This window comes from Cyprinus carpio, chromosome A4 (genome assembly GCF_018340385.1).
Source record: "Cyprinus carpio isolate SPL01 chromosome A4, ASM1834038v1, whole genome shotgun sequence".
In the NCBI taxonomy this organism is placed as follows: domain Eukaryota; kingdom Metazoa; phylum Chordata; class Actinopteri; order Cypriniformes; family Cyprinidae; genus Cyprinus; species Cyprinus carpio.
Genome location: NC_056575.1, coordinates 35040529 through 35068001, shown reverse-complemented (window position 1 = coordinate 35068001; position 27473 = coordinate 35040529). Strand labels below are relative to the sequence as shown.

General features: G+C 36.9%; 1 protein-coding gene across 1 annotated transcript in view; it reads left to right on the top strand.

Moving 5' to 3' along the window:
- Positions 1 to 25851, top strand: part of LOC109057516 (tyrosine-protein phosphatase non-receptor type 5-like) — a 26800-nt gene extending 949 nt beyond the window's left edge. The window contains exons 2-13 of the mRNA XM_019074757.2: positions 787 to 1079; positions 6734 to 6877; positions 8339 to 8449; positions 14964 to 15313; positions 16346 to 16535; positions 17450 to 17534; positions 22604 to 22683; positions 22933 to 23070; positions 23155 to 23265; positions 23546 to 23703; positions 24155 to 24268; positions 24885 to 25851. Of these exons, the coding sequence (XP_018930302.1) occupies positions 787 to 1079; positions 6734 to 6877; positions 8339 to 8449; positions 14964 to 15313; positions 16346 to 16535; positions 17450 to 17534; positions 22604 to 22683; positions 22933 to 23070; positions 23155 to 23265; positions 23546 to 23703; positions 24155 to 24268; positions 24885 to 24978 (1868 nt within the window). The 3' untranslated portion in view covers positions 24979 to 25851. The remainder of the gene's footprint in view (positions 1 to 786; positions 1080 to 6733; positions 6878 to 8338; positions 8450 to 14963; positions 15314 to 16345; positions 16536 to 17449; positions 17535 to 22603; positions 22684 to 22932; positions 23071 to 23154; positions 23266 to 23545; positions 23704 to 24154; positions 24269 to 24884) is intronic.
- The last annotated feature ends 1622 nt before the right edge of the window (positions 25852 to 27473 follow it).

The following is a 27473-nucleotide window of genomic DNA, read 5'->3' as shown; positions in this document are numbered from 1 at the left end:
AATGTTTATCCATTTACTTCATAGATAGATATAGTTTTACATCTATCTATTTATATCTTCTGCTTCTTGACCTTGTCTCTTCCAGATTGAGAAAAATAGATATTCATCATCTTTCATTCTTCCATGGAATGCAAAAGGAGAAATATATTATAAATGATATTATAATTATAAAATTATAATAGTACTTGTGCGCTATATTACAAGTGTTCTGAAGTCATATGATAGCTTTGAGAATCTTATGAAGAACATTATAGTAACCCTGGATTTTTTTTATTTTTATTTTTAAATTTTTTAAAGAACATTTTGTGTATTAGAAGGTTTCCATGGATGTTAAAGGTTCTTCATGGACCCATAGATGCCAAAAAAGAACCTTTATTTTTAAGAGTAAAGGTCATTTATTTCCGTTGGGTTCTCAGGTTTCTAATTTTCTTGGCTCCAAGTGGTCCAAGCTTTATGTTTGTATTGGAGATCAATATCCATTTCCTTTATGCATGATCACGCAGTGTTTTACATTCTTACACTCAAGATGGTTTCTTCAGAATGGTTAGAGCTTAAATCTGGTTGAATTCAAATTTTGACTTATTGAGGTTAAGTTATTCAGCTATTAACTTTTTGCATGTACATATTTACTGTACAAAACAAGTCAACTGAAGTTTTGTTCAATATGCAAAAACAATATTATATAAAATGGACAATTGACATCCTGCATTGTAATTGGTCAGTAGTCTATTCCATGCATTATATAGTAACAGCTATGATGTGAAACTCTGTTTGTTTATATTTCAGGAGGCATCTCTGTGGACGATGAAGTTTATCAGATTCTGCATCGGCGCATGGCTAATGGAATGAGTGGCCCCGTGTACCAGCACATGGGTGTTCTCAGTCAGGAAAAGGCTTTAGAATTTAATGGGGAATTGCTTCAGGCACAGTCTCATGGACGGGTGGCTAAGCTGATGCCCGCAGTGTTTTTAGAATCCCATTTCCAGAGAACTCCACAGAGGCAATCAGATGTCAGCTTCCTGCAAAACATTGAGCATGTGGAGAACAAGCCTGTATCTGCCCACGATACGGTCACAATGGTGAGCAACTACACAACTTGTGATTTTTTTTGTTGTTGTTGTTGCTTTGAGATTGTAGTGAAAAAATGTAGAAGCCTGGGGTGTAGAATTAATTGATAAAGAAAAGGGGTTGGATGAGATGACTGACATTTTTGCCAGCACAAATGTTTTAAGACGTATACACACATATGCATAGGCTATATCTATACATTATTTAAATATTTATATTTAAGATATTTGTTTAATAAAACACTACTAAGTAGCCTACTGTGAATGAAGGCTAGTAACATTAACGCATTTTCAATTTCAAGAGATAAAATTAAAAAACTGGAGAAATAAACTACTCACAACTGTTACTTTGTCGCACATCCATTGTTCGAACAACACTGGTTCAACATTATAGAATGTTATTATGCAGGTACCTGCTACGTAACTACTCCACCAGTAATTACATAGGATTTTTGCTGTAATTAACAAACATGCTGTCTGATGGCTACTATGCTATATTTGTTCTCCATTTGCTTTGCTTACAAATGATTAAATCGCAGATTCTCTTGCGTCATTCTCTGGGGTGCCCACATACACAATCTTCATAAATGACCCTTTCATGTTCTCGGCAAACAAATATAGATAAAATGTATAGCTATATATGGATTATGAAATGAAAGATATAGATTGTTCTGCATGTTAGCTTGCTTTTGCTGAATTGCATGATCTCTTAGAGTCCACATGTCATTCTAACAAGAAACTATGCTTTTTATCACTAGTCGACTTTGCAATGCAAAGAATGTTGTTTTTGGAAAACACCAGATTGTTTAACTGTGTTGCTAATGACGGAAGTTGCATAGTTGCAACAATACTTTTGGTATGCTTTGAATTTTGTTTTTTGTTGTTTTTGGAAAACACCAGATTGTACTGGATGGGTTTTTTGCTTTTGATACTGTAGCTGTCTTGTGCACGAAAACCAAGAGTTTTTTGCATGTTTCAATTTCAAAAGATAAAATTAAAAAAAACTACTCTGTGATTTGCTGGTCTCTATTAACGAACATGCTGTTCTGTCGCTATTTGTCTCCATTGCTTTGCTTTACAAATGGCAGTCTCTTGCGTCATTTTCTCTGGGGTGCCCACATACACAATTTTCAAATGCACCCTTTCATGTTCTCGGCAAAACAAATATAGATAAAATGTATAGCTATATATGGACATGAATTTAGATTGTTCTGCATGTTAGCTTGTTTTTTGCTGAATTGCGTCCACATGTCTTCTAACATGAAAACTGATAGCTTGCAATCGCAGAATGTTGTTTTCTGTGTTGCTAATGACGGAAGTTGCATAGTTGCAACAATACTTTTGGGAAATGCATCTCTGGGTTTTTTGTTTGATTGTAGCTGTCTTGGCACGAAAACCAAGAGTCCACCCTTGAGTCTCTGTGATTTGCTGGTCTCTATAGCTCTGGTCGCTATTTCAATGCAAGTCTTTGGGATTTTTTCACCTGTTTTATTGTTCACCATTGTTTGTCACTTAAGTCAGAATGAAACTGAAGTAGCGACAGATGTTTTCTTCTGTATTGCGATGTGTCCAATGGCACTTTTCCACTGTGTGGTACGACTCGGCATGGCTCAGTACGGTACGGTGCGGCACGGCTTGGCTCGGAACGGTTTGCCTTTCCACTGCAGTATAGTATCTCTTTAGAGTGGGTGGGATTATTCACATGTCATTATAGTTGCACCGCCTCTACTGCCAGGACTCCTAAAAAAACTTTTTTGTTCTGCATCGCCACATTAAGCTCTCGCTGGATCCGCTCATCTGCTATCAGTGAGAGAAATGTCTGTACTTCCTCAACAGACAACAAAACTTTTTTGGTTTGTTCAAAACAGTTGCGTTTGATCGTTGGCTGGCTATGCTGATTTAAATCTAGCGGTTCTGTTGTGTTTGTGTCGCAAGTTCAGTGACAGGTAGCGACGATTCTCTCTGGCCAATCCGTGATCAGCAGAGCTTACACGTCACATTTTGGTAATGGTACGGTTCACTTGGAACCTCAACCGAGGTGGTACTAAAAAAAGTACCAGATACTGTACCCAGTGGAAAACCCCCCAAAAGTGAACCGTACCGAGTCGTACCGTGCAGTGGAAAAACGCCTCAAGTGTGATAGATTATTGAAAATGAAATAATGTAGTGCGGGGACTTTGATGCGTTGTTTGTGGATTGGATTTTGAGATGTGGGTGTCTTGCATTCGTCACCAGAGATGAGTCTGATGTTTTGAATGATTCGAGTTGTTTTATATGCTAATTTAGAGATATTAATAACAGTAATAGCTATACTTGCCTTAGGTTTGACATTGAGTCTGGCGCTGAACATTTGGCAACTGTCTGTACATACCAGACTGAATGATGTGGATGAGAATTTGTCAGTATCACAGTGAGCAGAACATGTTTTATGGTGGAGGAAGATGAACTCTCTTGCCCTCAAAGCCAATTACACTAATGCACCTGATGAGAGACCTCTGGAAGATTCCCCACTCCCACAAGTCGTCCAAAAAAAATCAATCATGGCTCGCATATATCACCACTTCAGCGCACAGCACTGCCTGTGAGAGTCACACATTTATATATTTATTTGCTTTAATGCCGGTGAAGCTTAATACGGGATGTGCTCAGTACACAAAAGGTCATTGCAATTTGCCCGTCAAAATGAATGCAGGTTTGAGAGCTATTTCAGTGTGGGTGGTAATTAAAGTCAACATGAAATCAACATCAACCCTGTTTATGTCATGTACTGTGGGTATAGAAAAGAATCACCCTCTTTAAAATAATCACATTTTTTTGCTTTGCAGCCTGAAATGAAGACAGACACAGTTTTTGTTTTATCCAGCTGTATTTACATCCAAGTGAAAGATATAATACTTACATGTCAGAAAAAATAAAATAAAATAAATTAAAACAGAATCACTGAGTTGAAATGAAGACAGACACAGCACCTCCTAAAATTGACTTGTAAACTCAATCAGGTGTAGCTAATCACCTTCTCAGTGGCCCACAAAGCCATTTGACTGGAGCATTTCAGTCTTTAACAGTAGCAAACAATCAACTATGGGTGGCAAGGCACTGTCAAAAGATCCCAAATGGAGATTTTTTAATGTTATAATATAAACACAAAATCACACAAAACCAGGGAACATGGAAACTAAACAAAAACCACCATGTACAAGACCTGACCAAAAACTCAGAAAACTCTGAATAGCCCTAGAGTTGGGGTCGACTTTTGCACAAGAATCAACTTGTTTAATCTGTTGCTTTGTCTGAAATCACTCACTTGTTCACTCATTTTCTTATTTGGTTGACTGCAGAATATCAGCAACGTGTGAACAAAATGAAGCGATGAATTCAGAAACAAACTAGAACTGGGAACAAAGGAAGCAGGGACTAAACACAGGAACAAGGAAGTAAATACAAACCAAAAGTCCTGGAAACAAAACAGAAACTGAAGCTGGTGTTGGCAGAGACCACAGAGGACCTGGCAGTGGAAGAGGCCACAGGGCAGTTGGTGATGGTAATGCCCACGGCAGAGCCGATGGAGGGAGGAGACAGGGTGGAGTCTTGGTGGTGAGGCCAAGCGGAACCAGGGGGATGACTGACTGAGGAGTAGCCTAGAGAGGTGGAGACCCACCGCTGGTCTGGAGGGCCGATGTAGAGCTGAAGGCTAGCAGGACCAAGGTGAAGCCAGGGGCTCGGCAGACTGAGGCGGTGCCGGTATGAGTGAGGATGAAGGAGGAGCCAGAGGGAAGCAAGAGCCTGGTGGAGGGAACTGGCTCAGTGTCGTCTAGGTCAATCACACAGTCTAGTCTAACTCCACTTGTATCACCCAGTCCAGTCTAACTCCATCTTTATTCCCACTGGGACTTGGGAACTCTGGGAGACTGGTATATTCCTCCCCCACAGTGCAGGAGGACCCACTCCAAGTAACTCCCGGAGGGAAGGAAGAGCCCTGGGGGAGCCAAAAAAGTGGAGGGCTGAGGCACCTAAGGGATAACGGACCTTGGGTGATGGGAACTGGCTTGGTGTTGTCCAGGTCAATCACCCAGTCCAGTCTAATTCCACTTGTATTCCCACTGGGACTTGGGATCTCTGGGAGGTTGGTGTCCTCCTCCCCCACAGTGAAGGATTACTCAAAGTGCAGGAGTATCCACTCCAAGTACTCCTGAAGTGTCCCTCAAGGACCATCCCCAGACAACTTAGCTTCAGTTGAAATGATGGGTCCAACATAAAAAAGTAAACATGCAGCTGTCTAAGTAGTGGGTCAGGTAGGCTAGATCTAAAATCCCTTGTTGTGGTCCTTAAGGAAGGAAGCAGTTCTTTTGGACATTTTGGTCTTCTGTCAGGGGAAATGAGGCGAAGGGATCAAAATGCAGCACTTTTAATGAGAATGAAAGCAAAGAAGATCATTCAGCATGGAGAAATAATTAAAATCGCAGGAGAAACTTTAATTTTTATGACAAATTATGCATGATTTTTATATACAATATTTAATAATACATAAAATCTTAAATATTCCTTTATCATTAGTAATAATCATGTTTAAGTGATTCTTATAATGTTATTTTAATGCCTGAAACAATGATAATTTATTAAAATTTAATTAATCTTTTTCATGTCCATGTTACACCCTGTCCCTGACCCTTACAATGAACCAGTCTGCTCAGTTGTTGTGTTTGTTCACACTGAATGCAAATTATAGTTTTGTTAGTTGTATATGTTACAAATAAATGGTATCTGTTCAAGACCTCATTACCTAACTGTGACTGACACTATGAAGTCTATCATGATCGAGTAGGTGTGATTGACGTGTAAATGTGGTCATGTGTTAATGTCTCAAAGTTTCATCAGGAAGCCGCAGAAGTTCAGAATGAATGTTGACACCCCTTCATGTTAATAAAAGCGCTTTTTGACTAAGGAGGAAGTTTTGACTTAGAAAGTTGCAGCATTTCATTGTTTTCAATGTTTTTTTTTTTATCTCAAAAGATCAAAGAAAATGTGATTCCTTATGACTGCATTTCGTTGCCTTGTACCTTACATGTGCAATGACAATAAAGTTGAATCTAATCCAATCTAATTTGAGGCCTTTAATGTCATGCAAACATTTAGTCTTTTCATTGCATCACACAGGGTTGTCCCTGTTCTTTTGCTTCTCTCAGTTCCCCTTGTGGGTCGGGAGACTCAGTCAATGAAAGATTTTATGTCTCAAAAAGTTTCTTGTGATCTTTGATGTCAGTGTTCCTCTATCAGTAAGACCTGATGTTGTAGCTTCTGCTCACAACACCAGAGGGCACCATCCCCAAACACTCCTGACCTATATTTAGTCCTGTGTGGAAATGCAGTCTGGTAACTCACTTATTGTGAAGTCTCGTTTGTCTAGCTGTAGTCAGATTTTATTAGATTGTTTTAAAATTGCCTAATATCACACTTATTACTATGTTTGTTCATTTCCTAAAAAAACATGAGTGGTGTTTGTCTGTACAAAATTCATCCTTATGATGGATGTTGCCAGGAAGTTCTGGATTTCTGGTAACAGTGTCATTTAAGACAACTGGAAATGACAACTGGTTATTTTACAATAAATACCAGAAATTAATGTTCATACAACAGTTAAAACAAGGCACGATTATTCATGGTTTTAGGAGGAAAATGATGACATCGAGCTGTATGTGTCGTCTGTTGGAGCATCAGAACCTGTGGCCCATGAGGAAATGATCCGATTGCTCAACATCAACACCCTTCACCACAGCTCTGGGCCGCTTGCCACCACTGAGGCACCCACTGAGGTTTGTGTCTCAAGAACTCTACGATGAAGTTACAGTCTACTGTTAAACTGCAGAATGTTCAGTTGTTGCTTTGCATAGCAGTAGGTGACTAAAAATGGTAGCAGAGTAACAGTCCTGCCTCCTACATATTGACCTTTTCTGGCAAACCTATCCGATTTGCATCAGTGGGCCGTAGTGAAAGCCATTGTCAGCTTGCACCATATTTGTGCTTCCTTTGGCCGCCTTAAGCAGTGTTCTCTGAGACTAATGTTTTTGAAATACGTTTACATCCTGTAAAAAAAAGCGTAACAAAATATGAAATCTTTTTTAAATGCAAAAATATAAGGGTTAATAATAATACAATAAAGGAATAGTTCACCTAATAATTGTCATCATTTTTATTCTAATTTAATTTCTATTAACCTGCACTTCAATGCATGCAAAGCAGGATTATTATAGTTAATTACAATTTAAAGAAAAAAGTGAATTAAACATTAACTGAACTGAAATATATTTAAGTTATTTTCCAAGGCATAATTTCTCATTTTTGTTTACTTTAACTTGAAGAACTAAAGAAACTAAAACTAAATGAACTAAAACTCATAAATACAAGTAATATAAACTATATAGACATTTAAATAATAATAATAATAATAATAATAATAATAATTATAATAAAAAACATAACAAAATTAGGACAATTTTAACTGAAACTTTAAGTGAAAGCAGAAAATATAAAAAAAATTATAATAAATAAATCTAATATATTCTAAAACTATTATCAAAAAACTATAATAGTATATCATTTATACCAAAAAAACACTGACACAAAGTTTACTTCTCATTTGGAAAAGCTGTTTTTTTATATAACAGGTATAATGATAATGAATCATATAGCACATTCTCTTTAATGCAGATGATGTTTTGTAATGAATCATTGTCTTTATATAATGGAAATTACTCATTATATAAATGATTCATTATATAATTATTGTAGTGTTTTGTCACAATTTTTTAGCTTTTTTTTTGCAGCATGAAAAGTTAATTTTTTAAGTACAATTATGTCATGTAATCTCTTGTTTAATATAATAGAATTAATAGTTAAATAACATATAATTAAACAAATAGTGTGATAACAAGAAAGATAATGTTTCAAATATGATTAAACTGAATAAAGCACATCACCTTAGAGGACCCTGCTGTCAACTACCCAAGTACAGGTGCATTTGTGTTGCAGGACGTGTCATCTAGTGTGTGTGTGTGTGTGTGTGTGTGTGTGTGGGCAGATTTATGGGTGGAGTCAGCTTCTGTCAATGTCTTCCTTAAGATCGCACTTGTTGATCCTTGTATCACTTTTAGTCAAGCTCACTATAAATGTATGTTAGGGCTCTCAAACTTCATGCCTGCACTGCAGATCAGATGAGGTTTGACATGATTGGGTCTACAGACTGTTGATGTTCTTTTCTGTCTGGCTTTGAGCAGAAGACTGTTTTCAAAGACCATCATGAGAAGAACAGCATTTGGGGTAAAGACGGCTTCTATGTGCTGGTTACCTGCCTCACAATATTCCTCATCATCTTCACCTGTTTAATGGTACGTATCTCTCAAAGTCTTCTACCATATGCTTGATATTCATGGTATATGATGCTATGTGGGAGGATACGACCCTCTAAAAGCATGTACATGCATGGTGTTGAGGTTGCGTTAATGAAATACTTTTTATTATCTCAGGAAACCAAATGGAGTTTGGTTATAATATCACTTATTTCAGAAGTTACTCCTAAAATTATGTCATAGAAATACAAATAAATTCAAACGAGTAGATAGTTGTCATACAGTGAGATATTAACACGTGAAATAAGAAATATTTTGAGTTTGTATTAGGATTACTGGAGTATTTCTCAGGAAAAACATAGGAGGAGTAGGAAACTTTGAGAAAGTCAAGTCACCTTTAGTTATATAGGTTTTATACAATATAAATCATTCAAAGTAGCTTCAAAGTTATAAAATAAAACAATCGATGAAGCATATGTTTTTAAATATGAGACAAATTCTGCTGTAAATCCGCTCTAAATGGACAATAGTTCCATTGTTTCACTAAAGTCAGTTCAGTGTTGGTTCAAATTCGGTTTGATAACTGTCTCTCCATTTACTCTCCATTTCATCTCAGTGCCGTCTTAGAGAAACAAATAAGATATTAAAGAGATCTCATTTATGATTTTGCTGTCCTACCGATTTGAATATTTAATATATATTTGCATGTAGCAGTTCAAATACTTCCTGTATAATGCTTGTCTCAGCAGAAACCCTTGTGAAGTAAACACCGATGGTTATTAAGATTAAAACTCAGATCGTTCAAGTCTGTACACACTGAAGACACTTGGGGTGTATTATACAGTGAGTAATTGTGAGAAAGACCCGAACAGATGCAGAGACACAGGATACGATAAAGAAAGAGTCATTGCAAAACGGATGTATTGTGGCAGAGGAAGTCGTATGGTTTCCTCTGGTGGTTCAGCACTTTAAAGGGATCAACGCTGCCATCTTGATCACACCTGACTCTGCCCTCTGATTGGTCGATGTTTGCTCTTAACGTTTAAGTCTGTCTTAAGTCCGGTTATGACATCATAGAGCGCCCTCAGAGCACACTCACTCTCTGGTGCTGATGGACTGAAGAGCTTAAGGAATACTTACCATGTTAAGCTGTGAGCCATTCACAATGACAGGGACTGTTGAAGCATTATTAACCTTGTGATTCTGTAAATACAAGGACAGGGCGGGTTTTTAAACTTTTTAATGCCACGGACCACAAAATATAATGATCCTCTTGCAAGGGACACTGCTTAGAAAGGGATTTTTATTATTTTTTTTAATCAGGGAAATGCACATTAATAATACATAAATATGTAAAATGCGCCAGATTTAGCCAACACTGGCTAATTTTTATCCGTAGTCCCTTTTGGCAGGTTGATGTTAAGAAAAGGGAGAAAATATATACAAAGAATATTAATACACCACATTAATAACTAAGAGAAAATACTAAAGCAGGAGAGAAAAAAAAAAAACTAAGACTATGGAAACACAAAATTACAGACTAGTAACATATCCATAAATCACCATAAATTATCACAATTTTGATGGGTCAATAACCATATTGTCAGTTTTTTTCAAGAAACCACAGTGTCCTGTTAATTTTTTTTTAATTATTGGCTATACTTTCATTTATATATTTATGAGATAAAGTATTATAAAATATTTACTTTTTTCCCCCTAACCAGCATTAGAGTACTGCTAAATATATAAAACTGAATAGAAACATAAAATTGAACAGAAAATAATAATATAATTTCAGAGAAAGCAGAATGAAAAAGTAATAATATCAAATTAGGTCAATTTTAACACACAATTTGCATTTTTTTTTAAATATGTAATTTAATTGTATATAAAGAGTTTGGTTCCAGAATGCTATAAATTCATTTTGATTAATTTGAGTGAAAATGTGTTTTCTTTACCAAGAAAGTGACGAGACCAAAAACACTATTTTCTGTGTTTCAATACTTTTTCTGTTTCAAACATTTTCAATAGAATGATTTTCAAAGGTTATAATAACATGCAAAAATCCATTCAAATCCAGATTGAAAATACACAAAGTGAGTCAAATCCAGATTTTGATTTTCAAAGATTTATTATAAAGACTGGTCATTTCCCCCCCAAAATGCAATAAATCCATTGAATCAATATAAAAGCAATATTGCGTTCATAATCAAAGACGATTCATTTGTGATTATGAACCCGATATTGCGTAGCTTGTCAGTTACTGTTTACAATGCATGTAATGGTGCGCTGTGATTGGTCGAGTGGATGTATCGCATTCTGCAGAGAAGGGAGAATGGCGTTTGTCACGGTTTGGAAAGATAGGGAGAAAACATGACAGAATAACACAGAGGATATTGCATTTTGCGTAAAATTAAAAATGGACTTTTCAATACTGACCAGATACAATACTGATTTTGGAGGGAACTGATTTATCATTTTTGTCAAAGCTTTTGGAAAAAGGTGTGCAATTACAGCTGATCACATTCTTAAATACAGCTAATTTATTAGAACCTTTTCAGTCTGTTTTCACTTCTTATCACAGTGCGGAGTCTGCTTTGCTTAAAGTGTTCAATGATATTTTGGTTGCAGTTGATGCCGGTAAAAATGCGGTATTTATTCTACTGGATCTTACAGCTGCCTTTGATACCGTGGATCATAATGTTCTTATTTTCCGTTTAGAACATCTGATCGGTATTAGGGGCACAGACTTACGATGGTTCAGCTCATATCTCAAAGATAGGACTTTTTCTGTAGAGCTAGGCAAGTTTTCCTCATCATCTGCTCTAATTATTAATGGAGTACCTCAAGGCTCTATTCTAGGACTGCTTCTTTTTAACTTATACATGCGCCCTCTGGGGGATATTATCAGGAAGCACAATGTTTATTTTCATTTATATGCTGATGATACACAGTTGTGTGAAAGCTGGTGATTCCATTGAACCATTGCTGGAGTGTATCTCAGAAATAAAAAAAAAATGGTTATCAAATAACTTTCTCCAACTCAATGAGAACAAAACAGAAATTATTGTTTTTGGTCCCCAAAAAATGAGTATGGTATTTATTAAGGAGCTGGGCAATCATTTGCCCTCACAGGTTAGAAACCTGGGTGTTATCATAGACTCAGAATTATGTTTGTCCAAACAAATTAATTCTGTCATTAGGAACAGTTTTTTATCAATTAAGGGTCATCTCCAAACTTAAATCGTTTTTGTCTTTTCAGGATTTGGAGAAGGTTATTCATGCTTTTATTTACGTTTAGATTACTGTAATTCACTGTACTCAGGTCTTACTCAGTCATCGCTTTCACACCTCTAGTTGGTACAAAATGCAGCTGCAAGGCTGCTGACTGGGGCAAAGAAATATGACCATATCACTTCAATTTTAGCTTCACTTCACTGGCTTCTGGTCCATTTCAGAGTTCAGTTTAAGATTCTGTTGTTTGTTTTTAAAGCTCTTAACAATCAAGCTCCATCTTACAGTATCTTAAAGATGGTATTATCCCTTTGCCATCTACCAGACTTTTAAGATCCGCTGACAGGGCTCTTTTATCTGTCCCTCATTCCCGTTTGAAAACTAAGGGTGACAGAGCCTTTTCACTCTCACTTCCCCCAGTCTGTGGAACCAGTTGCTTCTAGACTGCCACCTTGCACCTTCCATTACCGTTTTTAAATCGAGGTTGAAAACGTATCTTTTTTCCTTAGCATTTTAATTTCACTTCATTGTTGTTTTATTGTATTCTATGTTTTGTTTGCTTCTTTTCTGTGTTACCTTTTCTCTTTTAATTTTATTTTACATTGTTCAGCACATTGGATAGCTTTACTATGTTTAAATGTGCTATATATAAAATGTACTTACTTTACTAACTCAATTTTTTTTTTAAATCACGTTTATCGAGTTTTGGAACCAAACTCTTCATATATACACATAAACATGCACAAAATGCAAAAGGCAAGTTTTTATGTTGCACAAGGCATGTGGTATTGTGTTTCTGATTAAGCAACACTTCATAGTAATGCTCACTAATAAGTTATTAATAAACTTTATTACATGGCTCGCTAGAATACTTGATACTGATTGGTCAAAATGATATATTCCTAAACAAATCGTTCTAATATACGACATTTCGTGAAATTTCTAACTATTTAAATGTACACTAACAAGGAATCTGCATTAAATAGCAGTATTTATTAAGTGATATTAGGTAATTATAATAATATTATTCAGTGTTACTTTATGATGTAAGTAGGTGTCAATCATGAATTGAGAGACTTGTGAAAACTGCTTTTTGCCCTTGTAGAACTGCCACATACATTCGCATGTCTCATTACACAATCCAAAACCACATTAAAGGCCAATAACAAAAATAAATTGTTGTTTTACAAAGCTGTAAATTAATTCGTTTGAAGTCAGCAAGGCTCATTGCGATGAGATAGAGACCTCTTGTGGAAAACTTGGGAATTCCTTGATGCAGTTGTGAGCACATTTATTTTCAGACAAGAAAAGCATGTTCATATAATTAGTGATCCAGGTGCGTTGTTAAAACAGATGTAAAAGGCTTATCAGACTAGATACCCTGGTTACCTATGATAAAGAAGCTGACTTTGAATTATGTAGATTAAATTATGACCCTCAAAGCAATGTTGTATTAGTTTTAATCATGCACTGCATGCTCTTATGTGATGCAGAGTGTAGTGAAGATTATAATAGCTAATTTATTTTTTTTAACAAGATTTCAAACTGACTGAAAGTGTTCAGTTTAAGAGACTGTCAATCAGTTAATTAAATAATGGGTTAGTAGATCTAAGTTTAGTCATTATAAGTCAGAAAACTCCCATTTAATTGTCATCGTTTTCTGCAACTTTCTGCAACTAAAGAGTAAAAGCAGAGTAACTGTATTAATGATGTATTATTATGTTAGTCATTGTCTTGTTTTTCCTTAAAAAAAGCGACAATGTCTTGTATACATTGAATGAATGATTTACATGGGTATAAAATGGATGGATAAGCAGTTGAATTTGGTTAACAACAGTAATGCGAGTAACAGCAATAAGATGGTTGAGGTTAGTGGAGAAACATTTAGAGACAAGTAGTGATGAGGAAGTATTGTGCGAAGAAATGTCCTGTGAGATTTTAACAGTCAACTGTGCGTTACAGGAAACTTTACCTACTGTATAAACAGACTGATGTGAATCTGGTAGAAGATTAATCTTATTATGTAATAGATATAATTAGTAATTTTTGTGTATAACGTTTCTTATATATATATATATATATATATATATATATATATATATATATTTGTTATAAAATATTTTAATGTCTTTGAAAGAAGCTCACCAAAGCTGCATTGAGTTGATCAAAAATACAGGAGAACCTGCCGAAAACAAATATTGTGAAATATTAATAGAATTTCAAAATAGCAAAATATTCTATTTTAATATATTTGAAAATGTAATTTATTCCTGTGATTGCAAAGCTGAATTTTCAGCAGCCATTATTCCCGTCTTCAGTGTCACATGATCCTTCAGAAATCATTTTAATATGTTCATGCATCTTTATTTATGTATGAATGTATATACATGTAAGTATGTATTTGTACTACAGTAACAGTACAGTAACAACTTTGTATTGTTATAAAGTCCGTAGTATATGTAAACGAACAAGGTGTACTTTTTACCATGTTGCCTGTACCCAGATATCCCTGTTTATTTGTCAGAAAACAGACTTTTGACAGCTCCAGGGCTTTTGTTAAAACTATAGATCAAACTTCTGCATTTATGTATTCCCGCAGAATACCAAAAACAAAAAAAGATCGACAAAGGGACAGCACCAAAATCAAATTTGCAGGGAACTTCCTTTTTCTCTGTTCTCTCTAGTCATGTAGCACCGATGTTAAAAGTTTTTTCTTTGCATAGACAACCAAGTTTTATTAAAAGCCCATCCTGCCAGAGGTGAATTCCCCCTTTATGTTGAAACAACTGATTGCAGAGTAAATCTCACAAACTTTTTAACATTAATTCTATGTGTAAAATATAATTTCCTTTTAGTTTTAGGGTGACCAAGTTATTGTGAGATTAAGACTAGCTGTGATTGACAAGTTTTTGTGAGAATTAGATAAGACCAAGACCAACGACGATAACTATAAAGATAACGATATAGTTCTAAAAATCGTTTTCAGTATTAAAGAACAGCAGAGTCCACACCACAACTATAACGCTAAAGACAAAGAAAAACGATATCATTGGAATCACTTTCAAAATTAATTTTTTTCCAGATGATGAATGATAAAAAATTGACAGCCAATAATAATCCATCCTAATGTAACGAGTTTGAGAATTTAAAGCGCCAGACGAGCGTGCGCTTAGAATAAAAAGAAGTTATCGTCCGCTGGTGTGGACGCTAATATCGTTATCTTTATAGTTATCTTTATAGTTATCGTTCTTGGTGTGAACGGGCCTTAAGACTAGCTGTGAGTAATAAATTGTTATAAAGAAATATTTACTTTCCTCAGGTGCTTTACCGACTAAAGGAGAAGCAATTCTTGGACCATCAGCTTAAAGACCCATCCCCATCCAGCCGGGACGTGCAGCTGGCACCCATCCCTGTTCATGGTGCTCAGCCCCCTCTGACCCTCAAGAACAGTATGGTCCAGGCCAACCAGACGTCCAAACCCAGTGCCACCCATTCTACCAGCAGCACAAGCGCCCCGTCCTGTAACATCAGCATCCATCAGACTCATTCCAGCGTGACGACGTCAGAGCCGCAGTGCCCGCCCAGCCACTCTGTGGCTGAGCTCAAACCCACTGTGTCCTCCACACATTCACCCTTTAGGATGAAACCTGTTGCAGGCCTGCAGGAGCGGTAAGAATTCATTTGTGCATGAAAAACTTTTGATTTAAAGGGGTCCTATTTTTTTAGAAGATGTAATAGAAGTTTTTCAAAAACAGTGCTGACTGATACATAGAGAATAACTCCCTTGGGAGTGGACTTTGTGGTTTGTAACTTTGCAGATCTGTTTCATGCTCAAACAGCAACATTGCGCACTAAAGGAAGTCGAATGTGTAAAAAGCATAATAGGTCATTGTGTCATTATTTCCTCACCCTCACAGCTTCCAATTCGCATGGTGTTATTTTTATATAAACTCCTTTTATAAAGGAGACTTTTAGAAGAATCTGCTTTTGTCAACGCTATATTTCGAGAGGTTTGATTCTGTTTTTGCTAAACATCATTGATTCTTGTGTGGCATAACTGCACACAAATGTGCAGAATGGAATATGTGTCTTCAGAGATCTTAGCTTATCAAGCAACCAGATTTTAATGACATAACCAAGCCAAATACACTCTATGACAGGGGTTCTCAACTCTGGCCCTTGAGATCCATTTTCCTGCAGAGTTTAGCTCCAACCATGATCAAACTCACCTGCCTGTAACTCTCTAATAATCCTGAAGACCTTGTTTGATCAGGGTTAGAGCTAAATTCTGCAGGAAAATGGATCTTAAGGGCCAGACATGAGAAACCCGTTTCTATAACTTAATTTTCCATCATAAAATGCTTCTGTTCAGCAAATTCATCTTCAGAACATCCCCACAAAAATGTATGAAATTCAAGTTGATTAGTCTATCCGTTTTCAAATAATGCGAGATTGAATGCGACTTTCAGTGCTTTAAAATCTCCATAGTGCTTGACTGTATTGAAACAAAACCTGGTACGTGTCATGATAAGCATAACCTGAGGGTACTTGCACAGTTTTAGGACAGTGCCAACTGTAGGTCAAGAAATATGAAAAATTATTATTTTTTGCTTATAACTTCTTAAACTTGTTAGATTTAGCATGGCATACAGAGTTGATTACTCTTTGCATATTTTTGTTATATCTCTGTGTCTCATCCAGACGTGGATCTAATGTCTCACTGGTGCTGGATATGAGTGCTTTGGGTTCAGTGGAGCCTTTAAGTAGTGGGGTCGTGACCCCGCGTGAGCGTGCAACTCAGGAATACCTGCAGTCAGCCGGTCGGGTCCTCTCACGGCAACAGCTTCGTGACATCACACTGAACACACAGATGCTGAATGCAGAGTTTGCCGTAAGTAACACACCAGTGCACCACTAATAACTAAGTTTAGCATTAATGTGGGTTCAACTTGGCTTTACTTAATCATGGAAATGACAGACAGTTGAGGTTCAGTTAAGGTGTATTTTAATGATGTGGGAGATCTTTCAGAGCTTATGTTATGACAATTTGGCAAGTTCTGCTGTAGTTATCTCAGTTAGGGCGTGTTCACACTTGGTGTCTTTCTTGACGAGAAAAAGTTGACGAGAGTTTTTTTTAGTAAAATAAAAAGCTGGCAGCGTTTTGGTTACAAATAGCAGCCGAGGGACTCTTTTGTTGCTATAACAACAGCTGCAACGGTAGCCTAGTGCTGTGTGTTGCAGAAATGTCGGCTTTTGAAGTTAACGTTGGCTTTTGAATTTAACAGGGAGGTTAATGTCGGTTCGCAACAACGTTTGTGGGAGCGTGACATTATACGTTGAAGAAAACTGTATGGTGCTTTCAACAATTTAGTCCAGGAGCTCTAGTTGGAATGTGCACAGTTTGCGGCATATTTTTTTAGACTAGATAGAGTTTTGTACTCATATCGTACAACTCCTATGCTATTACGATGTGTCTAGTGGGTTTTGTCTACCAGTTTTTTTCTTGTTGTTTTTGTTGTTATGGAAACGACTCGTCACTCACTTGTCAATGGTCAGCTGTCAAAAATGCGCTTGACATAGGGTGTTTTTTTTTTTTTTTTTTCAGAAAAGTTTAACTTTTTTCAACTTGAAAAGACGCTCTGAGCTGCAGAAAAAGATGCTGGCGGTGGCGTTTTAAAAAGCGCTCAGGACTTTTTTGAAAACACAGTTTACACCATAGGATTATAATGTTAAACAGACGCTGGCAACTTCAAAAAAGACGCCAAATGTGAACATAAACTTAGTGTGTAACTTTTTTATTCGCAGGAAATTCCAATGAACTTTGTGGATCAGAAGGAACTGGATATCCCAAATCATGGATCAAAAAATAGATACAAGACCATTTTGCCAAGTTAGTATCAGAATATTTCCACTGAATAGTATTTGATTGTATGTCATTTCACTTTGAGCTGAGTATTTATCTTTTTTTATTACCATGTCAGTGTCACAGAAAGGCAGCATTTTCGAGTATATTCAGCAACAAGCTTAACGATAGGTGCTGATAGGCACTGCTTTCAAATCCTATACCCATTTCTGTGCATGCTCTTTGAAGAGTGTCAAAGGTTCATAATCAAAGACATGTCTGTTGAGCATGTGAATGCAATGGCCAATCTGAGGTGTTTAAGTTGGTTAGTATTAAATTTTGTACGCTTACAAATCCTTTTATTACAACCAAAAATATAAACACAGTGTAATAATAAATAATTAGTTAATAATCGGATTGATTGCTCAATTGGACTAAAAAGCTTTCATGTAAACCCACTGGTCAATCCAACCAAACTCGATCAGAATGATGTTTTGACCCAATTGAAAGGGGTGGTGAGTATGTTTGTATGTGTATTTTTATTTAAATCTTTAAATATTAAATCTTTAAATGACTGGTCAGTAAAAGAGACTGATTATTTGTTACTTATTTTCCAAGAATTTCTATCAGTCTGCACTTAAGATTTTCATATGATTTTCTGTCCATTTAGATACTCTGAAGCTCCCTACCCTCTACTACACTATAAATAACGCTAAAGCTACATACTGTTAACCCTTGCTGTAATTTCCAGGGTAAATAACTGTAAAACAGCCAGTGTTTTGCTGTACTATTGGGGGAACAGTATTTTACTGTATATATATATAAAAAAAACTCTTAAATTCTAAGAGTGCAGCTAAAATTGTTCAATTTTTCACACATTAACTGTTTTATACTCAATATCGCCAAAAATGCAGTCCGTTTGACAGAAATAGAGATTGTCTGTGCAGCTTAGTTTAGTCCTGTTTTCTAGATCTGTGACACAATCCTGTATAGGAAACTATTATTATGGTGTACTGTTGACCAAAAAAATCTAAAAAATTCTTAGCATCTCAGTTTGAATATTGTAATATAGGCTTTAAACACAGGTAAACTAATTTTACGTTTTTTTTTTTTTTTTTTTTTTTTTTTTTTTATTCTTCACTTCGTCATCACAAAATGTGTCAGTTAAAAGAAAAAAAAAAAGAAAGGGTTTTTGTGTTAGTCAATAAAGATACTATTATTTAGTCTCATTGATGTTTTTTATAATATGTGTGATTTTTCTTTTTTTTTATTGAGTTAAGATTTATGTACACAGAGACAACAACAACATAAAACAAAAAACAAATTGCAAATAAATAAATTGTATGAACAGTTGTGCTATAAATGACAATGGATTAGAATAGAGTAAGATGCAGAGATGTACTTGGATGGAGGGGTAACAAATAAATATAAGAATATTGCAAATTTTTTCATAAGTGGTTTGTTGGGAACATTTAACTGTTCATGAGGTAGATTGCCTGAAACTGTTCTTGTGCCTGACTGTCCTGGTATTTGCAGCTCTGAAGCGCCGGCCAGATGGCAAAAGTTCAAAAAAGGGGGTAACTTAGATGAGAGGGATCCAGAGTGATTTTCTGAGCCCTTTTCCTCACTCTGGATGTATACAGTTCTTGAAGGGTGGGCAGGGGAGCACCAATAATTCTTTCAGCAGTCCGAAAACGTTCTCTGTAGTCTTCTGATGTCTGATTTTGTAGCTGAACCAAACCAGACAGTTATTGAAGTGCACAGGACAGACTCAATGACGGCTGAGTAGAACTGTTTCAGCAGCTCCTGTGGCAGGTTAAACTTCCTCAGCTGGCGAAGGAAGTACAATCTTTGTTGGGCCTTTTTAACAATGGAGTCAATGTGATTGTCCTGAGAGATGGTGGTTCCCAAGAATCTGAATGACTCCACTGCAGCCACAGTGCTGTTCATGATGGTGAGTGGGGGGAGTGCAGGGGGGTTTCTCCTGAAGTCCACAATCATCTCCACTGTTTTCAGAGTGTTCAGCTCCAGGTTGTTAAGACTGCACCAGACAGCCAGCTGCTCAACCTCTTGTCTGTAAGCAGACTTGTCTCCGTCCTGAATGAGGCCGATGACTGTGGTGTCGTCTGCAAACTTCAGGAGCTTGACAGAGGGGTCTTTGGACGTGCAGTCGTTGGTGTAGAGGGAGAAGAGCAGTGGGGAGAGAACACATCCCTGAGGGGCACCGGTGTTGGTGGAGCAGCTGTTTGACATGAATTTCCCCAGTCTCAATAGCTGTTTGCCTATCTGTCAGAAAGCTGGTGATCCACTGACAGATAGAGCTAGGAACAGAGAGCTGGGTCAGTTTGGTCTGGAGGGCTGTTGGGATGATGGTGTTGAAAGCCGAACTAAAGTCCAAAAACAGGATCCTCACATAAGTCCCTGTTTTGTCCAGATGTTGCAGGATGAAGTGCAATCCCATGTTGATTGCATCATCCACGGATCTGTTTGCTCGGTAAGCAAACTGCAGAGGGTCCAGTAAGGGTCCAGTGATGTACTTCAGATAAGCCAGAACCAGTTTTTCAAAGGAAGACAGATGTTAGAGCCACAGGTCAATAGTCATTAAGTCCTGTTTTCTTGGGTTTCTTTGCAACGGGGATGATGGCGGAGCGTTTGAAGCAGGAAGGCACTTCACACAACTCCAGAGATCTGTTGAAGATCTGTGAAAAGATGGGGGCCAATTGGTCAGCACAGGTTCTCAGACAGGCTGGTGTAACACCATCTGGGCCTGGTGCTTTTCTTCTTTTGTTCTTCCTGAAGACCTGGTGCACATAGTTTTCACTAATTTGAAGAGCAGGAGGTGTGGAGAGGGGGATTGCAGGAGGTGTTAACGGTTGTGTAGAGAGATGATCAGAATGGATGTGGGGTGTTTCAAATCTACAATAAAACTCATTCAGGTCATTAGCAAGTCGTTGATTAGCCTCAGTGCAGGGGGATGGTGTCTTGTAGTTGGTAATGGCTCTCAGTCCTTTCCATACTGAGGTTGAGTCATTGGAAGTAAACTGGTCTTCCAACTTTTTAGAGTAGGTCATTTTAGCCACTCTAATCTCTTTGTTCAGTGTGTTCCTGGCCTGATTATACAAGATTCTGTCCCCATTTCTGTAGGCATCCTCTTTGGCCTGACGAAGATGTCTGAGTTTTGCTGTAAACCATGGCTTATCGTTGTTGAATGTTATATAGTTGTTGGTAGGAATGCATATATCCTCACAGAAACTAATATAGGATGTTACAGTCTCTGTGAGTTCGTCCAGATCGGTGGTAGCAGCTTCAAAAACACTCCAATCAGTGAGGTCAAAACAGGCTTTTAAATCCTGCTCTGTTTCGTTGGTCCATCTCTTTACAGTCTTTACTACAGGTTTAGCAGATTTAAGTTTTTGCCTGTAGGTCGGTATAAGATGAACCAGACAGTGATCAGACAGTCCCAAAGCTGCTCGTGGAACAGAGTGATATGCATCATTTATTGTGGTGTAACAGTGATCCAATATATTACTGTCTCTGGTGGGACATGTAACATGCTGTCTGTATTTTGGCAGTTCACGGGAGAGATTGGCTTTATTAAAGTCCCCAAGAATGATTAAAACAGAGTCTGGGTGTTGTTGTTCTGTCTCTGTGATCTGATCAGCGAGTTTCTGTAAAGCCAGACTTACGTGCGCTTGCGGAGGGATGTAAACGCTCACCAGAATTAACGAGTAAAACTCCCGCGGCGAATAGAACGGCTTGCAGTTGACAAAAAGCACTTCTAGATCTGAACAGCACATCTTCTTTAACATAGTTACATCTGTGCACCACCGTTCATTGATATAAAAGCATGTCCCGCCGCCGCGCGATTTCCCTGTTGATTTTGCATCGCGGTCCGCTCTGAACAGCTGAAAGCCCGGCAGATGGAGCGCGCTATCCGGTATGGCATCATTGAGCCAGGTTTCCATGAAACACAGAGCAGCAGAGTGTGATAAATCCTTATTTGTCTGGGGAAAGCAGAAGGATTTCGTCCGTTTTGTTGGGTAGAGAGCGGAGATTTGCCAGATGGATGCTAGGCAACGGCGTTGGAAATCCGCGCTTCCTGAGTCTAACGAGCGCACCAGCTCGTTTCCCCGTTTGCGCTTTTTGAAGCGTTTGATCAGCACCGCTGCTCCACCAACAACAACGTTCAGTAAAACGTCCGAATAATTGAAATCCGGTAAAAGATTTTGTGGTGTGTTCTGCCGAATGTTCAGCAGTTCATCCCTGTTCCCTGCTGATCGTGTTTGACAAACAAAAAACAGGAAAAACGAACAAAAACAGTACAAACACTGGAGAGCCAAGCACTGAAGCAGCCGTCTGCGGCGCCATCGAGTACCGCCATCGAGTACAATTCCAACTATTCCATTGCCAACAGCAGTATATTTCTCAGGGATCCCTCATAACTATATGGACCATTGTTAAGTAGCTCCCCTTTAAAATAACATGACGAAGTAACTCTGTCGAAGTAAGCTCTGTTAAGTAATTTCTCTGTAAGAGTATGTTAGATCCAACAAAACCCAGGTTTTGTTTTTTTTTTATTCTACCAATCTTTTTTTTTATGAACACTTGAACATATATTAATTATTAATAATTATTAATTATCTGAATGAGCCATTCAGTTTAAATCAGACTTTTTTGGGTTCACCGATTCTACTGGCATCATACATTGTCTAACGGTGTAACAAAAAACAAAAACAAATTTTGAACAGTTTTTACTGTACCAATCTTGTTTTTCTGAACACTTGAACTTCCCATATGGGATAATACATGGTATATTGCACCATCAGTCCGTTTCGTGGTGCCATTTATCATCCACAATAGAGATTGCATATTTTCTTGCACTATTTAGTTTGTCCTGAAGGATGTCACTGTATTATGCCCTGATTTTGTTGTGTTTTAGCTTGATTATGGTGTGTTGTGACTTGTTTTTGTTGTCTTGTGGCTCATTTCGTTGTGTCGTTTGTTTTTGTGCTGTGTTGAAAATGTTTGTTTGCTTTTTAAATTTCCTTGTGCTGTGTATAATGATGAACTGAATAGAATGCTACAGAAATGTTCACAAAATTCACGTTTAATTGCAGATCCACATTCCAGGGTTATTCTGAAGACTAAGAACTCCAACGACCTGCTCAGCAGTTACATTAATGCCAACTACATTCGAGTAAGTTCAATTTGCAGTGACTCATGATTTCTTCAATAGCCCATGACAAAGAGCCACTTAATGTCCTTCATGAGATAACTTAATTTAAATATACTACTATCAGAGATTGTAAAGTGAAACATTATAATGGGAGATTTTAGTTTGATCTCAGTATTGCTGATGTAAATTGGCTCTTCTGGTGCTTTATACTTACAGTTAAGCTCTGTTATGTCATGCAATCTGTTTAAGTTCAGCACTTCTTCTCTCCAGGGCTATCTTAGAGATGAGAAAGCCTTCATTGCCACTCAAGGTCCAATGATCAACACCGTGAACGATTTCTGGCAAATGGTTTGGCAAGAGGACTGCCCTGTCATCGTCATGATTACGAAACTGAAAGAGAAAAATGAAGTAATTTTCAATAAAACTGTCTATAATTTTCTTAGTATAACTAAATAGACTGTGAATATGCAAAGATTTGTTTGACTTTTTCAGAAATGTGTTCTATACTGGCCTGAGAAGAGGGGGATCTATGGAAGGGTGGAGGTCTTTGTTAAAAATGTGAAGGAATGTGATCACTATATAATCCGCACCCTTATACTAAAGGTATTTACATTATAAGATAAACACTCTATGGAAGAATGATTGAAAAACAGCAATGCTGTAATCTGAGTATGTGGCAAGTTTTTCTCAAGGATACAGTATTCATTTGCCTAAAGGAAGGTTGCTATTCATTGATTATCTTTGTCTTGTGAATGATATCTTTTAGCATACATGTATATTTATTCATTTTGGCAGACACTTTTATCCAAAGGGACTAATACAAGTAATACAACTAATATAACTGTCAGATACTGTAATGGAGCATATGTTTTTGTACCCTCAGCAAGGAGGACAGAGTCGTAAAGTACAGCACTACTGGTATACTTCATGGCCAGACCATAAGACCCCAGAGAGCGCAGGACCCCTGCTCCAGTTAGTGAATGATGTTGAGGAGGACAGGAGGTGCTTTACATCCAGTGGGCCAGTTATTGTACATTGCAGGTACTGAAGCTTATCAGAAAATCATTACAAAGTGTCTACCGGTTAACACATTTCTACTGTTGCACAGTATACACAGTGTTATAAAGTAAAAAAAAAATAAAATGGTAAAACTTTAGTTAAGGGACCAATTCTCACTATTAACTAATTGCTTATTAGCATGCATATTACTAGTACAGTATATTGGCTGTTTATTAGTATTTATAAAGCATATATAAATGCCTTATTCTGCACGACCATCTTTCAGATCCCTTAATCCCACACAGTACCTAAATTTGACAACTGCCTTACTAACTATTAATAAGCAACAAATTAGGAGTTTGAGGCAAAAGTTGTAATTAGTTAATAGTACAAATTGGTCCCCATACTAAAGTGTGACAGAAGAAACAGTCACAATACAGTTAAAATAAATACATAAAAGCAATTATAAACCTTTTAACTTGAACTTTTGTAGCGCTGGAATTGGTCGGACAGGGTGTTTCATTGCTACAACAATCGGCTGCCGTCAGTTGGAGCTTGAGGGAGTTGTGGATGTGCTGCGAATTGTGTGCCAACTTAGGACAGACAGGTACAACTGGTTCCCTGTTTTGATATAAAGAAAACACAAATGCTTGAAACGAAGTACTTAAGGTACTGGGATAGTTCACCCAGAAATTAAAATTCACTACTAAGCCACAGAGATTGAGGAGTATAATTTAAAAAGCAAGTACCCCCACAACACCATGGATAAGGCTCAAGTGCATGTACTGTACAGGGCTCAACAGTGCAAACATTTCACCCACATTTGCTACTAAACGCAGAAATAAAAATAAAAAAAATCTTGAATGGTATAACAAGAGTCCAACAGGAATAATCCAACATTTTCAACATATTGCAACATGTTCATTTCCTTTTGGAAAAAAGGCTTTTACAGATTTTGGACCTGAATAAGTAAATGATGTGCATGCAAACTCGATCATGATGTGTGATTTCCACAAAGATCTAAAGGCTACATAAAATGATATTTAACATCAAATCTGTAGATTCGCTGTTTTGGTAGAAAATCCAATAAATCACCTTTTTCTTTCGGTAGCTAAAACAACAACAAAAAAAGCAAAAAATGTAACAAGATTTTTATAAAATTGTGACTTTTATTGTGATTGTTGCATGGCTTAAATGTAATCATGTGGTGTCTTTTTCCACAGGGGTGGTATGATCCAGACTGAGGAACAATATGAATTTGTGCATCATGCCTTGAACCTCTATGAAAGCCGCCATCCTGTGGAGCCTGTAGAGTGAACAGCTGGAGGAACATAATTTTTCATGCCAAGAGATCTGCTATTGCCATGAGGTTTCTGATTCAGGAGAGAAGGCGGGAGATAATGTTTGTGATGATGGATCTTTTTGTTATGTGCGTGTCAAGGCAAGGGTTGCACACATCACACCACACCACACCGTTGTTGCCGGCAAATGTATTTTTTTGTCATAACTTTTCAAGGCCACTAGTGTTAAAGTGTATCAAAATGTCATTGTACAAGGTCTAGTTCCACTAAACAATGTTTAAAAAAACGGTACACACAGCATAAAGACTTTTATATTGGGTTTCCTTCATTTTACCGTAATGTAGGTTTGAAAACATCAACTGGGCATTTTAAAATACTGAACTGTCTTCATGATGAAGTATAAATGAGGTATTAAAGTTCCTTGTGTGATAGTATGATCATCAGATGTTTCAGTAGAATACATATTCATTTTCCACTTTTGTACTTTTTGGTTAACGGGTTGTAAGCATATTTTTTCTGCTGATGCAGAACACAATTTTAAAATATTCACACTGTGTTTCCTTGTTGCTGCTGCTGAAGCTACAGCACTGCAAAATAAATGTTTTGTTTGAGCTGCAGATTGCAGTATGAATTGAATTTCAGGAGAGAGAAGGACTTGATGTCTCAGAATTTCTATTGCGTTGTCCTTGCTGAATGCACATAATGGCAAACCAACAGCAAACCCTGAACAAATGACTATTATGAGTGGATTCCTTTAAATAACTAATTAACACATATGGAATTCATGATCATTTGAATTGTTCTAGAGACTCACTAAATCTGTCACTGATTCTCAAGTGGATCCTGAATTATTAAGTGAATTAAAAAAGAGAATTATAGAGTATTTATATGAATAAATATTCAGTCATGATTCAAGACAGCTATGAATCCAAAATAAATAAAAGAATATCAAACACATTTGGGAGCAATTATGTAATTAAAGAACATATCTCAAATTTAGGAGATTTTACTTATGTGTAGAGATCAAAAAAATATTAAATATTAATAATAATGCATACTGTTTTAGTGTGAATCATGTTCATGTATTCTGGGACCACAAGGGTTTAGCCGCTAATAGTACTGCAAATTGTTTATGGCTTTAGCAATTAAATATGTTGTATGAAATTGAATATTTCTAATACATTTGTTTTCTATTGTATTTATTATTATAAAAAATATTGTTACTATAACCTGATACTTTTATAAACTATGGTTATTGTCAGTGTGCACTGTTACGCTATATATTTTCCACTATGTGGGCTTAATGTTAGGCAGTCTGTGACTTTCCTATTTATGCTTAATGATGATTCATGTGAATTCTGTGAATAATAAACAAACCATCATAACCACAACAATAATATTTTAAACTGTATATATGGATGCCTCAGACAGTGGGGGTAGTAGTATAAGCAACCCACACTGATGTTCTGAGCTGTTTTTATATCATACTTTGGTTGTGGTAGAATTGATTAGTCTTGCGTATTGGTACAGTATGTATATTATAAATGCATAACTTGGTCCCGATAAAACTTTAGAAGTTATACAGACAGTTCTTTCCATTTATTTTGTGTGTTCAGTCCTATAACAATGTTAAACCAATACCTAAAGCCATATATCATGTTTATATTTTTGGCACTGCAAGTTCATCCAGTGTGTTTATTCTGTTATTGTGAAGACGTGTTTTTGTAAATAATTAAGTAAAACTTTTGCTAGTCAGAAAGCAAAGTAATAATGACTTTGACTTCATGGTCATAACTGCCAATAAATGGACCCTCAGTTGTCGTCTGGTTTAAGTTTCTGTTCTAAGACACTTATTTAAATGTTCTTTTCAAATATAAAAGATAAAGATAAAAATTTATATAATTAGTAAATATAATTAATATTGTCATTATTTCAAATACAGTAAATGGTTAAACATTCCTTTGTCCTACATGGACCTGTTGTTATAAAAGCTGCAATGTTTCTCAAATCTCAAAATTGTCCTATGGTGTACCTAAGTCTAGTCACCTTTATTTATATAGCGCTTTAAACAAAACAGATTGTGTCCAAAGCAACTGAACAACATTAATTAGGAAAACAGTGTGTCAATAATGCAAAATGACACTTAAAGGCAGTTCATCATTGAATTCAGTGATGTCATCATGCCAGCTCAGTTCATTTTAAATAGTATCTGTGCAATCATTTGCAATCAAGTCAACGATATCGCTGTAAATGAAGTGTCCCCAACTAAGCAAGCCAGAGGCGACAGCGGTAAGGAACCAAAACTCCATCGGTGACAGAATGGAGAAAAAACCTTGGGGGACACCAGGCTCAGTCGGTGGGCCAGTTCTCCTGCAGTCAAATTCCAGGCTGCAGCAAAGTCAGATTGTGCAGAGGACTCAACTGGTTCCTGTGGTCTTGTCCCGGTGGTCATCTGAGACAAGGTCTTGACAGGGGATCTGTATCTGGGGCTCATACAGTTGTCCTGGTCTC